The 14,353-nt window shown below is 42.0% G+C and overlaps 1 protein-coding gene across 1 annotated transcript in view; it reads left to right on the top strand.

Moving 5' to 3' along the window:
• Positions 1–13,931, top strand: part of ADTRP (androgen dependent TFPI regulating protein) — a 50,882-nt gene extending 36,951 nt beyond the window's left edge. The window contains exons 5-6 of the mRNA XM_025206221.1: positions 5,738–5,889; positions 13,888–13,931. Coding sequence (XP_025062006.1) covers positions 5,738–5,889; positions 13,888–13,931 — 196 coding nt within the window. The remainder of the gene's footprint in view (positions 1–5,737; positions 5,890–13,887) is intronic.
• The last annotated feature ends 422 nt before the right edge of the window (positions 13,932–14,353 follow it).

Below are 14,353 nucleotides of genomic sequence, written 5' to 3'. Positions count from 1 at the left end.
CGGGAGACTCTGAACAGCTGCACCGGGCTCCGGGATCCGCTCCACACCAGTGCGTGCACCTACGCATCTGAGCAGGCGGTGGGGGAGGCAGCGCAGCCCCGGTTTCTCCCCCACTCCTGGCATGGAGGTGATGAGCTTGGTGCAGCTGCAGCAAGCAGAATGCAAACAGCTCTGCTGGGCTGCACAGCTCTGGCATCAGCTCTGTGCTGTGGGTGACTGCACAGACACCTCAGTGTGGGCTGTGCTGCCCTGCTGTCCGTCCTGAGGTGCACACTTTGGGGGGGGACAAGGGGCAGTAGAGCTTGGGGGCAGGGGCTTTGGGTGTGGGGCACAGGGCAGCAGGGCTGGGGGGCAGGGGCTCTGGGTGGGGGGGCACAAGCAGGGCATCCTGCCATGTACCCCTTGCCCTCATTTTGTTTTTCTGCTATGCGGGCACTCCAGCACCTTCCGAGGTAGGCATTGTGGTGTTTTTCAGCACTCCGGCCAAAAAACGTTGCCTACCCCCAATGTAGATTGAGGAGTCAATGGGTGAGAGACAGGCTGGGTGGGGGGGAGAGGAGGGGGATGAATAGTGGAAAAGTACCTGGGGAGTCAGATGTCAGGCAGGTTATAATGTCATAAATCCAATGTCTGTATTTAGTCCATGATTTTTAGTATGCAGGAGGTTGATGAAGTGGAGTTCATAGGCTCGTCTCTGGGAAGTGTTTTGTAAGTTTCCTTTGAGGATCAGGACTGAGAGATTGGAGAGAGAGAGTAGTTTTCTTGTGAGAAATGTGGCCCCATTTTTTTAATTGTGTTTCTGATAAGCAAAGTTATGTGTTTATGTGGTATGTATTTATATGGTATAATCACAGTATACCATTTTATAGAAAAAACAGTGTGGGGGAGAAGGGAGAGAAGTTATACTTTGAATAGTCAGATGACAGTCCAAAAAAAAGCGATCATGAGAGTAGTCTCTACCCAGGTACAGAGGAGACAAACATGGCTCCTGAAATCACACACATTATCCTCTGCTAATCCAGGATCTCACATAAAAGGCCAGTTGTACTGAATTACCACAAGCCAGGGGATGGTTTGCAATGCCTTTACGTGGGCGTCATTCTCAGCTTGCTTCCAACAGTCAGAGTTTATTAACCTAGTACAATTCTTTTAACCCAGTCCTCTGCCAACATTTTGATGAAGATATGCCTCATTCATACAAACAACAGCTTTCCTAGAAGTAGGGCAAGCATCATGATAATGTGAGAATACTGACTAAGCTCACTTAAGATACCATTAATTAAAGGTCATGGTGCTGTTTACCTTCCAGTGTGCAATATCACCCACTACAAATACTCAAAGAAACAGCGGGCAAAATCTGCACAGTGCTCATAGCTGAAGGCATTTCCAGCCTGAGTCTCTCTCCAGCCTGGGAGTTCCCACTGGAGAGACTTGCTCCTGATAATAAGCCAGTCAGGCCAATGAAGGCCAAACCTGGTCACATCTTGCACTGGCAGTTGCTCCCAAGGCCTCCTTTGAGTTGCTATTTTCTTCGTGGAATACATAACTCATTGTAGCCCTTGGTATCCTCATGGTTGGGCTCCCAAACAGACGAGCGTCTGCTGATGGTCCTTAACATAACCATGACGTGTCCTTTGTGTCACAGCTCCTTGCTACTGAAGCAAAGTTTTTAAAATAAAAAATTGCTATTTATGTTAAAAATCTGCATCCAATCCATATATGTGCCCATTCTTTACTACAGCTGCCTGCACCAATGGCACAGCAGTCCTATCTTACTGCCTTGTGCTCCAGAAGTGACATCTGATGGTTCCTCTTTCCTCCATATCTACAAGTTCAGTTGATCCATTTGCAATCTGGGCCAGTGAATTGGGAGAAACCACTAAAAACTGTTTCAGAACAGCTTTAGGACCTTTCCACTCCATATACTTTTTCCTTAAGGACCTGCTACTGACTTCATAACAGAAATCAGATTTCTGCTATATTCACAGTGGAAGATTGTTTCCAAACATGGGAGACTGCCACTTGCAGTAAAGAACTTGAATGCTTGAAGGGACAGATTTTGCTACTCCACGTGATACTTAATAGAAATGTATGATACAAGTAGTCCTGTAGAAATCAAATCAAGGGTGTAAAGACTCTGGCCAATCTTCCTTTTCTCTGGGTTTTCAGAACTCATGTTATCACATTCTAAAACTTCAAGAAAAGAAAACAGATTGCCCTTTTTTCTTTCAAAGGTAAAAGTCAATCTAACAAAAACCATGGCAAGAGATGCCCCAATCAGAAAGGTACATGTGCTTTTGGAGAATGGGGCCGTGAAGGAGTGGAAATCCTACCACCTCTCTCAGCCCCACGAATATGAGCTAAGTACTGCATCTTGAGATAAAAATAAAACCCAAACTAGATTTTGGACCTCTAAACCACTACTCCATCACTTTCCAGTAATGTTTCCACACTCCAACTCTCTCACAATCTAAAACATTTCAGTTTTATCAGGCAATAGATTCTTGGGCTCCATTTCAGCATACAACTTTTCTGTTGTGAATTAACCAGAATCTCAAGTAGGGAATTTGCATCAAGATGTTTTTTTCCCCTTTCTGGATCTTGCATATCTCTTTGAATACCTCCTCTGGGACTACTTTTCTTCCTTCAATGACTGTATAGCTTCCATTAACATTAATGAAAATGACACACACAAAATGAGAAGACTGCATAAACCCTGAGCAGTCTTCCTCCTTAGATATTTTTGGGTTTCTGATGTGAACAATTCTGCTTCTGAATCCTATATTGATTTGATTAACCTTGCTATACCTGCAACATCATGCAATACTTCCTATACTTGCCCCAAAGCATCCAGAGGACTTCAAACTTATCCTGAATTTTAATTTTTTTCTTTAGTCTAGTTACTGTATTCATTATCACAAAACTATTTAAGGTTTGGGGTTCTTTCACCTAATTTGAGTCATATTTTCAAAATAATGAGATAACGATTATTACACATGAGATAAACAGATAATCACACATGCCCAAGGGGAAAGTTGCAAATGGAAACCTGTAGGATGGGTTTAAATATTGATAGTGATGTTGACTTACCGAGGTCCAGTTGAAATTTGGTCCTCTCTAGCCATAGTCCAAATCTTCACTGGAATCAAAATTTTCAAACTTGGGTGCCTATTGGCAGGTATCTAAATAAGTATTTAGATGCCTAAACAATAAGCCTGACTAAACTAACCACAGGATCTATCAAGCTAAAAGAGAACCGAAAGGCTTAGTGCCTCTGAAAAAGCTCTTGTTGAAGTTCATGAACACAAACTCAAGTACCTAACTGAAGGGCCCAACTTTGAAAAATTTGATTCATACAATTCGGTTCCTAATTACAGAGAACAAAGACTAGAATCACTTTGTTTTATTTCATTCAACTTTTATAGCTTATTCAAACATAGGTATAGGCTGCACATAATTAAAAAAATAAAACCACATCATCAATTTCCCCAACTGAAATTCCAGTTGCTCTCTAGGGCTAGGGACAGACATTACACATAAACCGGTTTAAGCGATCAGAAACTGAGTTAAACCTGTAACAGAACAGATGCTCAGTGCACATAAACCAATTTGAAAATGGCCAAAACCGGTTTGAGTTAAACCTGGTTGAATGTAGTATCAGACTTAACTGATTTGGGTCAAACCAGTTTATGCAATGTGTCTGTCCCAGACTCCTTGCTGGTTTAAGTTAAATCAGAGCCCCCCAACATCCCAGCATGCTCTCTGGACTGGGTGGGACTCTCTGCTCCAGAATGCTCTGGCAGAGACTTGCAGGCACAGCAGGGTCTGCTGGCTTCCCCGTGCCCCCTTCCTCCTGCCCCTTCACCACTCGCTGCTTAAGCAGGGATCCCTTCCTCCTCTCTGCCATAGCACAGACCATAGCCAGCATGTGATATGCTAGCTCATGCTGTGTAAGGCTCCAGCAGAGACTGCAGACACAGCAAGGTCTGCCTGGCTTCCCCCTGCCCTGCCCCCCGCTGCTCAAGCAGGAAATCCCACCCCCTCCTCCATCTCCTACAGCAGGGACCCCAGCCCCATGAACCCTAGGCATGTATTATACTAGCTAATGCCAAGAGGTGTCTGTGTGTGTCTCTCTCTCCAATTTCACTGGGGCAGGCAGACAGAACAGTGACTGCTTAGGGCTGTTTGCAGCCAATCAACAGGTTAGCTAGTAAGCTGTTTAAGAAGTTTGAAGTAATGAAGAGAAGCTATTGTTTTGCTAATTGGGTGACAAAGACTCTTATCACTATCAGCCCCCAGCAGGCTTGCTTGCCTATCAGTTTGCTACAGACAGCATGACAAAGCAGGGAGGGAGATTGAAAAGCTCTGTATCATCAACAGATATATGCACCACAACCCCCACTTGCCTTAGAGTGCTAGCCCAGAGCTGAGGGCTGGCAACAATCCGGCCCCTTGAGCAGCTAACGGGGAAAAGCCTGGGACCCTGGAGGCAGACCTCCCTAATGAGATAGTCCCGCCAGGGCCTGCCACACCCGCCTCAGCTCTGCTCCCTGCAGAAGTGAAGGGAGGGCTGCTCTAGCATCCCCTGGCTTCTAGCTGGAGCCTCTGCAGGCATTTGCTTGAATTTCCTCAGTCCAGAGAGAACGTCTACTCGGTTTCAAACCAGTTCAACCTAGCCAGGTTAGACTAACCTGCAAAGATTAAATCAATTCAGGGTCAGACTTTTTTAATGTCTGCCCCTAGCCTAGTACTTAATATTTCATGTTAGCATTACTGGGGCCTTTTTATACTGTTTTTGTTGTTTTTGGTTTTTTTAAACTTGCTTAGTCATTTCTCACACTGGCTGTGTTTTCTGATCAAGGAACCTATAATGTATCTGTAAAATTAGATTTTATTCTCAACATTTCCACACTCTGTCCAGTAAAAATTATTAATATCAGTTTCTCTCAATAATGTTCATCGGAGGGCTAAAAGATCTTTCTTCATGTATACAATTACAGGCCTCCTCTTTTTTATGCCCTGTCTATTCCTTCTCTTGATACCATTGATCTGTTACCCTTCAAAGTCAGAAGGCACCTTTCTGCTTTTTTCTGTAGTCCATGGGGAGGAGAGTTGTCTGTTTGGGAGTCAGCGGAGCGAGAAAGGGGAGAGGGTTGGGGAGCTAAAAAGATAGCCTAGTCTCAGTTGTGGGGTAGAAAGATTGCAGCCCTGGGGCTAGAGTGAGCAGCTGGGGTTCCCCAGGCTTGGAGCTGCACTCCAAATGTGTGCAGATGTTTAGTAGATCAGGTTAACCTGTTTCCAGTCTAAATTCACTTTCTCAGGTTATCAGGCCAGCCATTTTTTGCCTAACTTAACCTCCCCAAACATTTGCATAGATGGGCACTTAGGCAGACCTAGTGCTAGTTAGGTCAATCTAAAATGTCTGCACATTCCCTCAAGCTACCTCAATGTAATAATCTTTGCTGTGGTCAGTTCATGAGAGACATTGCATGTACACAAACACATGTAAAAAAAAAATATATATCTAATTCAAAAGCAGTCAGAGTGTACTTCCCAGAACAAGAGTTCAACTTTCCAAATGCCTTCTGGAAATACTGCATTAACAGCTGAATGTTAGCCGATTGGTTTTTCTTTAGAACATGGTAGCTTTGATGACATAGTCCTTCCTGTGTAGGAAATGTTTAAAAACTCTTCTTCTAACTGAATGATCCTAACCCAAAATAATCTCTCTGTCTAGGGTCCTGTGGATTTACTGGGCAACTAAACAGTGGGTATATCCTCTCTTCGGTTTGTTCAGCCCAGTGTTCCTAGCAGCCTTTTTCGTTGGTAGCATCATCTTCATACTATGTATCTACACCTTTGGAGAGCTCCTGAACCATGTGATTTGGGGTCAGTTCACTTTTTTCTTTCTACTTGTAATCAAAGGGTAAAAAACACTTTAGAGAGTGAACATTGATTAAGTAACAGAATAGTTATTCATGTACCTGCTTACAGAAAAGTCCATCCACCAAATGGGTATTTTAATTTCCCAGGTCCTACACAAATCACACACACAGAAAGGATAGGGCAGTTTTCCAAAATACAGCTGGGATCCAATAAGGATAAAACAATGCCAGACAAAACCAGAGTATCCCGGACTTAAATCTTTTATACTTACATGCAGAGTTGATTAAGCTATGGAATATCACTATATACCAAGGGCTTAGAGAGGAGAGAAGGCAGGCATTAATGTAGCTGAATGCAAGCAGCCATTTGTCACTGAGTACAACAAATAGCACATATGTGGGTTCTACCCAATCATTCATATACCCTCCTTCTGTAGCCACAGGCTAGTGACAAAGGAAGTAACTTAAATCTCCACACTCCCCACCCCACATCCCCATATACACATACTTGGAAAACTGTCCAACAGAAAGAATATTTGGGGCAGCTATGCTGAACAAAAAAACCAAATAGTAGGGATCGCTTATTTCTTTGGTTTCACATCTCTCTCTCCTTCCAATATCTATCTGAGAGCAACTATGTTCCTGTCTGGAAAAAATGTACTCATTTCACCCAGGACAAAAGTTTCTGATATATTCCAGGTTGGAACTTTGTCAGTTTTTATGCATAAAACTGCATTCTTTGAGAAAATTGTAGCCTAACCCTAGAACAAATTTGAGGAGATCGCAGACCAGATCTTTTAAACTGGAGGGCCTACAGTTGGGCTCTCAATAAGCACACTTAATGGTTACTTAAGAAACAGACTCAATTTCACAGTTGCTAACTATATTCCACTGAAGAGGTCCAGGTGATCTATCACTCTGAAAACTGCTTTCAATACCCAAATTAAAACATTTTGTCCATTGTATTTTCTTGCATGAATCCACCAGTAGATGACTGGCTCTGGTAGCATGACAGTAATTTAAACACAGAAAATATTAAGGGTCAGGTTCTTTAGTCATTCATACCTGCTTCTTCCCACTGCTTTATTACAAATTGTGCCATTGAAACTGAACAAAGACTTTGTCCCCATAAATGTGATTAACAGTCACACTATCTCCACTGCAAGGGCATACATGGACCTACACTGCACAGGAAACTGCAAAGCAGAGTACATGTTAAATGTGTGCAATGTATGTATAAAGAATCGCACTTCCAATCCACAGTCAGTCACGTTAACAGTGAACTGTGTCACCATTTATTTTCCCCAGGATCTCTTCTCCTGCAAGATGTAGAAGAGTTCCTCTGTCTTGCTCAAAGTCAGCCCTTTGCTTCCCCTATTTAGCCCAATCATTTGCCGGCCAGAAAAACAATCCCAAAGACAGGCTTATTAATAGAATATGAAAAAATAAGCCTTAGTTCTTAAATGGACATTTCTCCACGATTTCATGATGGAAATAGCCAGAAGGAACTAGAGAGGATCAAAATAAGCAGCATCAGTGGAATAAACATCATTTGATTTCCAAGGTGTTCACTTACTGAAGCAAAAATGCCAATTGGTGATCAAATTTGTGCAAAGCCCTGCATTTTACAGCACTGACTAAATATATTCAGCTAAAAAGGAGAAATCAGTCACATGAGAATGTGTTGCTTAAAGTTAAGCCCAAATCAGGCCACTACTGCCCCCAGGCATTGGCAAATTCAGTTTCCCAATCTAATTCCAATCTATTCCTACTTTGACCTTTGAGATGCTCAGCAGCACATTCACATATAGAGGTGTACCTACTCCAGATGCACATGACCAGATCCTCAGCCAGTATATGCTCCAGGTAATGCTCCAGATGTCACTGGAGCGCCATAGATTTATGCCAGTTTAGGATCTAGCCCACAATATGCAGTCTTTTTTTTCAAAGAACCTTTAAAACCACTGTCTTGCTCCTGTTGATAACTAAAAATCCTATTTTGTCACAAGAATATAGGGTTTTAGTCTTGGGTTAAAATCTCCGCTGTTTGTGTCATTTCATTCTTCCCATCTCTTGTGATTTCAAATGTATATGGAAGTTTATGCCTTCCAAAGTCTACAATATTATCTAGCTTTGATGTGCTCCATTAAATGGAGGCTGGTTGTTCCTTCAGAGCGAGCTATGCTACAGTACAGTGGTAGGCAACCCTGGTACAGATGCCAGAGCATGGCATGAGAAGGCATTTTGCTTGGCACGTACCTTGGGATGGACGGCAGAGAAGAGGCTGGGGCTGTGTTGCCATAACAAGGATCGGGCTCCTCAGAGCTCCGCCACTGTCCACCTCTGGCACACCAACATCTTACAAGTCAAGCTTGCAAGTATTTTTGGCACTCTGCCCCAAACTATTGCCAAAATGCCAACCCCTGTTATAGTGACTGAGGGAAGCCACGTCTATTGTGCAATATAGTTTGCAAGAATCAACTCCTCCTCAGCTATTGCTTAATTCACACTGGGACAAAACTCCCATTAAAAACTCTGGGAATTTGACCAGTGGGAAAACATGCATTTGGCCCTAAATCTGTTTGCTGAGCTTTAATGGTGTTTTAGGATCTTTCTGCAAAGGTAGGTGCTATCTGAAATGTGCTGTCCCCGGCTCCCACCTCTAACATATATATCCAATTTTGGGCTCAATAGCAATTGACCCCCCCCTCCCCGCTAACTACTTATCCCCTCCCCCATCTTAGGTTACATTTTCTTTACCATCTCTCCTTCCCATCCCCTCCCCTCCTCAGACCATTAAATCTCATGTCTTTGCTTCATCTCTCTCCTTTAAAAGCTAAGCTCCTTAGCCATTATCTTAATTGGTTATACTGACCTAATCTTTTGTGAAACTCAGTAACTCAGTATGTATCAGTAATGACTCTCACCTGTACAGAGATTGAGTTAAGTGGTTTGACTAGGCAGCACAAACAAAAAAAGGAAATTATCACATTAGCCCAAGTTGCTTATTGTTCCTCTTTTAAATATGGTTTATTAAATTTATTACATTCATAAGCAGCAATACCCAATGTAGCCATGATTGGAGCTTAGTAGAAAGTGGAATTCTGTCCTTTATGGAAAGTTTTGACATTTTGTTTATAAACCAGAAGCATTTTTATTTTCGGAGTTTAAAAAAAAAAAGTTTTTGAGAAAAAACTGAAGTGCACAAGCCCCCCATTATTTGTGAGAATGTTCATGTTGTTAAAAACCTGATTTCTGGCTAAAAACATTTCAGTGGAAAATATTGGCAGTTTTCAAAATGTTAACTACAACTATGAAACTATCTGGTGTTAACATACCCATACCACAGATCACAGAAGCACCTATTGCACATCCATAACAATTTTGCCTCCACTGTACCTATGTATACATCTCCACAACTGCAAACAAGTCAAATCACCTGCAACCTTCAAATCACCACCACTCTTAAAATAAAAAGCTCCTGCCACACAAAAAAACCCCAAAACACCACACACCACAAGAAATATTTCCCTCTTTTCATAAAGATACAATTTTCTCAAAATGATCCCAAAGTTCAAGACTGATGATGTTCTGTCCTGAACAAGTAGTAAGTAAGGTTAGAGATCTTGTACCAACTCCATTGAAAATAGGATGCAGAATCATTTTGGGGAGTTAGGAATCCAGGCTGTCTAATAATATAACATGTTTTGTTTTGTTTTGTTTTTTAACCTCAAGACAGTCAAGATACCTCAGATCTTAAAATATACTTTATTATTTATAGATAAACTGTGTTATATAGTGTTCGAGGTTTTAAAACTGAATCATTTTTCTACCTTCCACTCACACAACTGGACTCATGGTAACTAAGGCAACCCAGCTTTTACAAGCCAAGAGACAGAAAATAATTGAAATAATGTGTACAGAAACATGTGGAGAATAATGTTTTTAAGAAAACCTCAAAATGTTTTGAAAATACTTGCTGTTGTTGTGTAACATGAACACCCCAAAGTGAGTAATTGAAAGCAAGGGATCAAACCCTCTACTGGCATCGCTTTACAGCAGCAGAACATCTGTGCCACAGGTTTGTGCGCCATAGAGTGAACCGTGCAACTGGTTCTTTAGCATCTGATCATTGAAAAGCTCACACAAGGACTACAGCTCTGGAAATGCATGTCCACAAGTCAGCCTGGAAGAGGAACAGGACATGATAGGTATCCCCAGGGATTTGCTGTAGGTGACATATACAAGGTTAAAAGGAATCGTTTGGATTAGAGTGCTTGAGTCTAAACCTCCCCATGATAGAGAAGCAAGAGTACCAAGACAATCCTCTCTCTCATGCTGACAACTGGAGATGCAAGCGAATTATTCCCCGCCCCGCAGTAAACCTGCAAACCCCTTTCTAGTTTCTTTGCTTTCCTACTTGGAACCAAACATGAGCAAGAACTAACTGGGATGCCCATTGCTTTACTTACTAGCTATCATGATGACACTTTGCAAGTGAAGAAGGGCTGCTAACAGAGAAACCAGGCCAAACATTTCAGAGCCTTACACCCACATTTACAGAAAAGAAAGGTCAAGTGGCTTAGCTCTGCCCAGAAACAAATAGGCAACAAGGAATCTAGAAAACAAATACAGGCATGAAGAACCAAGCACTCACTGGTGGCAAGAAAAGAGACAGCCAGTCAGTCAACAGCTGCTGCTTATAGACATGGCTTCTGAAGAACTGCAGCTAGCAGCTGCTTTTGCAGAATTTAAAGGCCCAGCAATGAGCTAGAGAACTTGCTGGGAAAGGGGATATAGAGCCAGAAGAGTAAACCTAGATATATTTTCTCAGAGGTGCACTCTGTGCCATACAAGGCCCTCCTCAAAGTCCTCATGTGGTGGGTCTCAAGTTGTCCTTTCACCGTGTTGTATCCATTTGATTCTCAGCTTACCGTACTGAAGCAAGTTGCATGGCTAGCTGACAACCCTGTTAGCATTTATGGCCTGCTCTAGGCTCCAGAGACCTTCCTCCTGAGTACCACTGCATCTCCTGTATCAGCATCCTCACGCTTAAAAGTGGCATCAGGGACTCCTGAACTAAAGCTTGTTTGATGAGCTTTAGGTCAAATATCCCCACGGCCATTTTTAAGTGCGAGGACGCTGATACACAAGACGCAGGAGGCTGCTGGAGCGCGGCAATAGCTATGCTCCAGCAGACTTGATTGAATCTGCTCCGACATGCTGGAATTCCAGCGCGTCGGAGCAGCCTCTGCACTCATGTATAGGTGCCCTTAATGTGCTTCTGATGTGCTGGGGTTTTTTACGTGTACTATAGTGTACATAGATTTATAAAATATTTAAGTCACTAACATTTGCATGGGTGCTGTTTCTGTATCTTTCCGCTTGTAAAGGAAGACACACCCATGATTCTACGTAGCAAGCTTACCAGCTTCAGTGGTAAGGCATAACTGAGTGAAGTTAAAAGTTGTATTATAACCTAAGGCTGAAACCATGATGTTTGTGCTGCATTCTCCTGAACTGCTACTGAATTGAGAATAGAGTACCTACAATGACTGGCTGTAATGCTGTGAACCTTCCTGTAGATAGGCAGGTTAAAAACTCTGCCTTTATACTAGAATAGAAGTCAGCACAAAAGTCAACATTCACATGATTTACAAAATACCTGTGCTTTTTGAGGCTCTCTGAATAACTAACACAATGAAGTTGATTTCTATGCTTCTTTACAATTGTCCAGATTTTTCTTCATCAGTTCCCACTTTTATGGTGCCAAGCTGTTTTTTAAAATAAAGACTGATTCTTCTTTCTAGAAGTTACCCTCACTTGTGTTACCATAAATTTAAACTTAAACTGTAAGGGTATTTTTACACATGCTCCAGGGTGGGGGAGGCACTTTTATTAGAGTAGCTCCGAGAGCCGTTCTAATTAAAGCACCCACACCATCACATGCATTCAGCATCCCATGCTTCAAAATGGTGGTGGGGGCACTTGAACTAAGGTTCATTTGACAAGCTTTAGTTCAAGCACCCCCATTGCCATTTTGAAGCACGAGGATGCTGAACAGACATGATACAGAAGCTGTTAGGTGCGTTAATTAATGTGCAATAATTAGCATGCATCGGAACAGATATCCGGCACATGTTTAGGTACCCTAAATAACCAAAGTTGCCACATTTCCTTTAATAATTTTGTAACCTCCATAAATTTCCAGAATCTGCGGTGTCTGTATTTCTTATGTCAAACATAATTACATAATAATCAGTGATTCCATACCTATACACTTCAGATTTGTCCATCGAAGCACAGGTAACCTTGGGGTAGACATGTCTGGACCTTTTAATCTCAAAAGATGGAGATGACTCTAGAGCTAAAGAGAATTTTCCTTATGTGTCAGTAACGAAAGGGCTTACTATATCTTTATCTGTTGTCCACTATGGAATGACATTATCATAAACACTTGGAGCAGTAAGTCTGTCAGCGGAGACCAAAGACACACCAGCCAGTATGTTGTCACTGGCATTAAAATTCCTCCTGTTTTTCCTGTGCTTGCGATACCTGTTTACACTGACTGATAAAACATGATTCTTCCTCTAAGAAATCTAATTACTGAGAAAGCAGCTTATTGTACATCAGATTCGTTCTTGCGTTCTGTATAGTCTGGATAAACTCTACCAAAGGAATTTCCAAACAAAGCAGTAAAACCCAGTTTATTGCTAAATGAGGAGCTTCGAGCTGAGGTGTATCTGGGTGGCTCTGCACCCAGGGAAGCTATGCAATGCCTGGGGTAGTGCTGTTTATCATGGTACCAATCAACATTAGTTGCTACTATGTTCACAGCTATTTTTGCAGAGCTCTCCCCATAAAGGTGGCCCTGAGGTTGCTGCCCTGAGTCACTGCCCTCAGTTACACTACATTGAAGGATACTTTTGGGGGAGAAAGGGGAGGTTAATGCAGTGGACCTCTGGAAGCACTCAATTAGCAGGGAAAGATTATCAACAGCACAGGTATGGGCAGGGAAAGTAGATCACAGAGGGGGTGAAGAAGGGTGCTTCAAAAGGTTTGGTCAGTCCATACAATCATTTTAAAAGTTAAATGCTTACTTGTGCCTTTCATGGTTAGCCCAGTTACTACATATCTGACTACAGCTAAGGGAAAAAAATGTTAACACCCACTACCTTTGCTTCTTTAAGATTTTATTGTATTTTTTTGTTTGTTTGTTTCTCTCCATTTTGCAAGACACGTCTTGTGGAATAAGACTGATTGTCCCAGGGACGAAATAAGTATATGTCATTAATCTTTCACATGGATGTGGAGAGTTTGATTTAATGACATGCCGGGTGACACAGCCTTAATGAGGCATAGAGATTTTTCTCCTTTTTCCTCACTATAACATGATATGTTTGCTGCTTCCCCATCTGCAAAGATTCATAGACTTTTGACAAGAGTTTTAGTAGGCTGCCAAAACTTGCCAAGATCAACAGTAGGCATTTGGGGGTAGACATACAGATATATACCTAGAAGGCAGAGTGAATTGGTAACAGATAAGTGGCAATTGTCGGGCTGGGATATAAAGAATGGAAAGGCCAGGGGATGTCTGATGGCCTTGCAAGTGAAGTTTATTTTTAAACAATTCAGAACGCTGTATTATCAAATCCAGCTAATTAAGGGTCAGATCCTTTTCCCATTAATAAAATACCTCTCATTGGTAAAACACCTCAAGATCTGGTCCCCCATGGTTTTCAAACTCTCTTCAATAGCTAATCACCCAACACTTGCTGAACATACCTCACACAAGGTCCAAAGTCTGCAACTGGCTCACTCCTGGTTCCAAGCATATTCAACCTCAGCTCTGCTTAGCTCCTGAAGTGTTGGTTCAGTTTTATCTCTACACCAATATACTTTACATACCAGGGGGACCTTGTACACATTACAAGTCCCTAAAGAGGACTACTCTTTTTTTTTGCCTTTGCTTAGCAATTTCTTCTGCTCTGCCTCTGAACAGGAGATTCAGCAGTAATACTGGAATACAAGAGGAAGGGCAAATGAATCTTCCTTTGCCAAGCAAGTGGTCTCTCCATGAATTCTGAAGTCGTGAAGAAAAGATAAAGAAGCAACACTATGATAAACCCCTTCTCCAATGTATTGTGTCTTCTGGTGAGCCCAGATGGTCATCAGGTCCATGGGAACTGATGGGAAATATGGAACGTTACCATTTTACATTACAGTCAGGAAAAACAGCAACTGCCAGAAAGTAGGAAATGCATGCATGTGTTCACAGCTTTCTTATCTCTTATACAGTATATATGAGGATGTTTCTGTGCTTGTTTGAGCTTTTAACTGGTCAATAAATTACCCCATGAACTTACAGTGGTACTGACAAACCCATCTTTTAATGCTCTGTGAAAGTGGGCACTATTTAGCCAGTACTTGTTTGGATTGCCCAAAGTTTTCATAAAGCCCAAATGAAA

The sequence above is a fragment of the Alligator sinensis genome, unplaced genomic scaffold (genome assembly GCF_000455745.1).
Source record: "Alligator sinensis unplaced genomic scaffold, ASM45574v1 scaffold253_1, whole genome shotgun sequence".
In the NCBI taxonomy this organism is placed as follows: domain Eukaryota; kingdom Metazoa; phylum Chordata; order Crocodylia; family Alligatoridae; genus Alligator; species Alligator sinensis.
The sequence above is the reverse complement of the archived record's forward strand: the minus strand, read 5'-3'. Positions and strand labels throughout refer to the sequence as shown.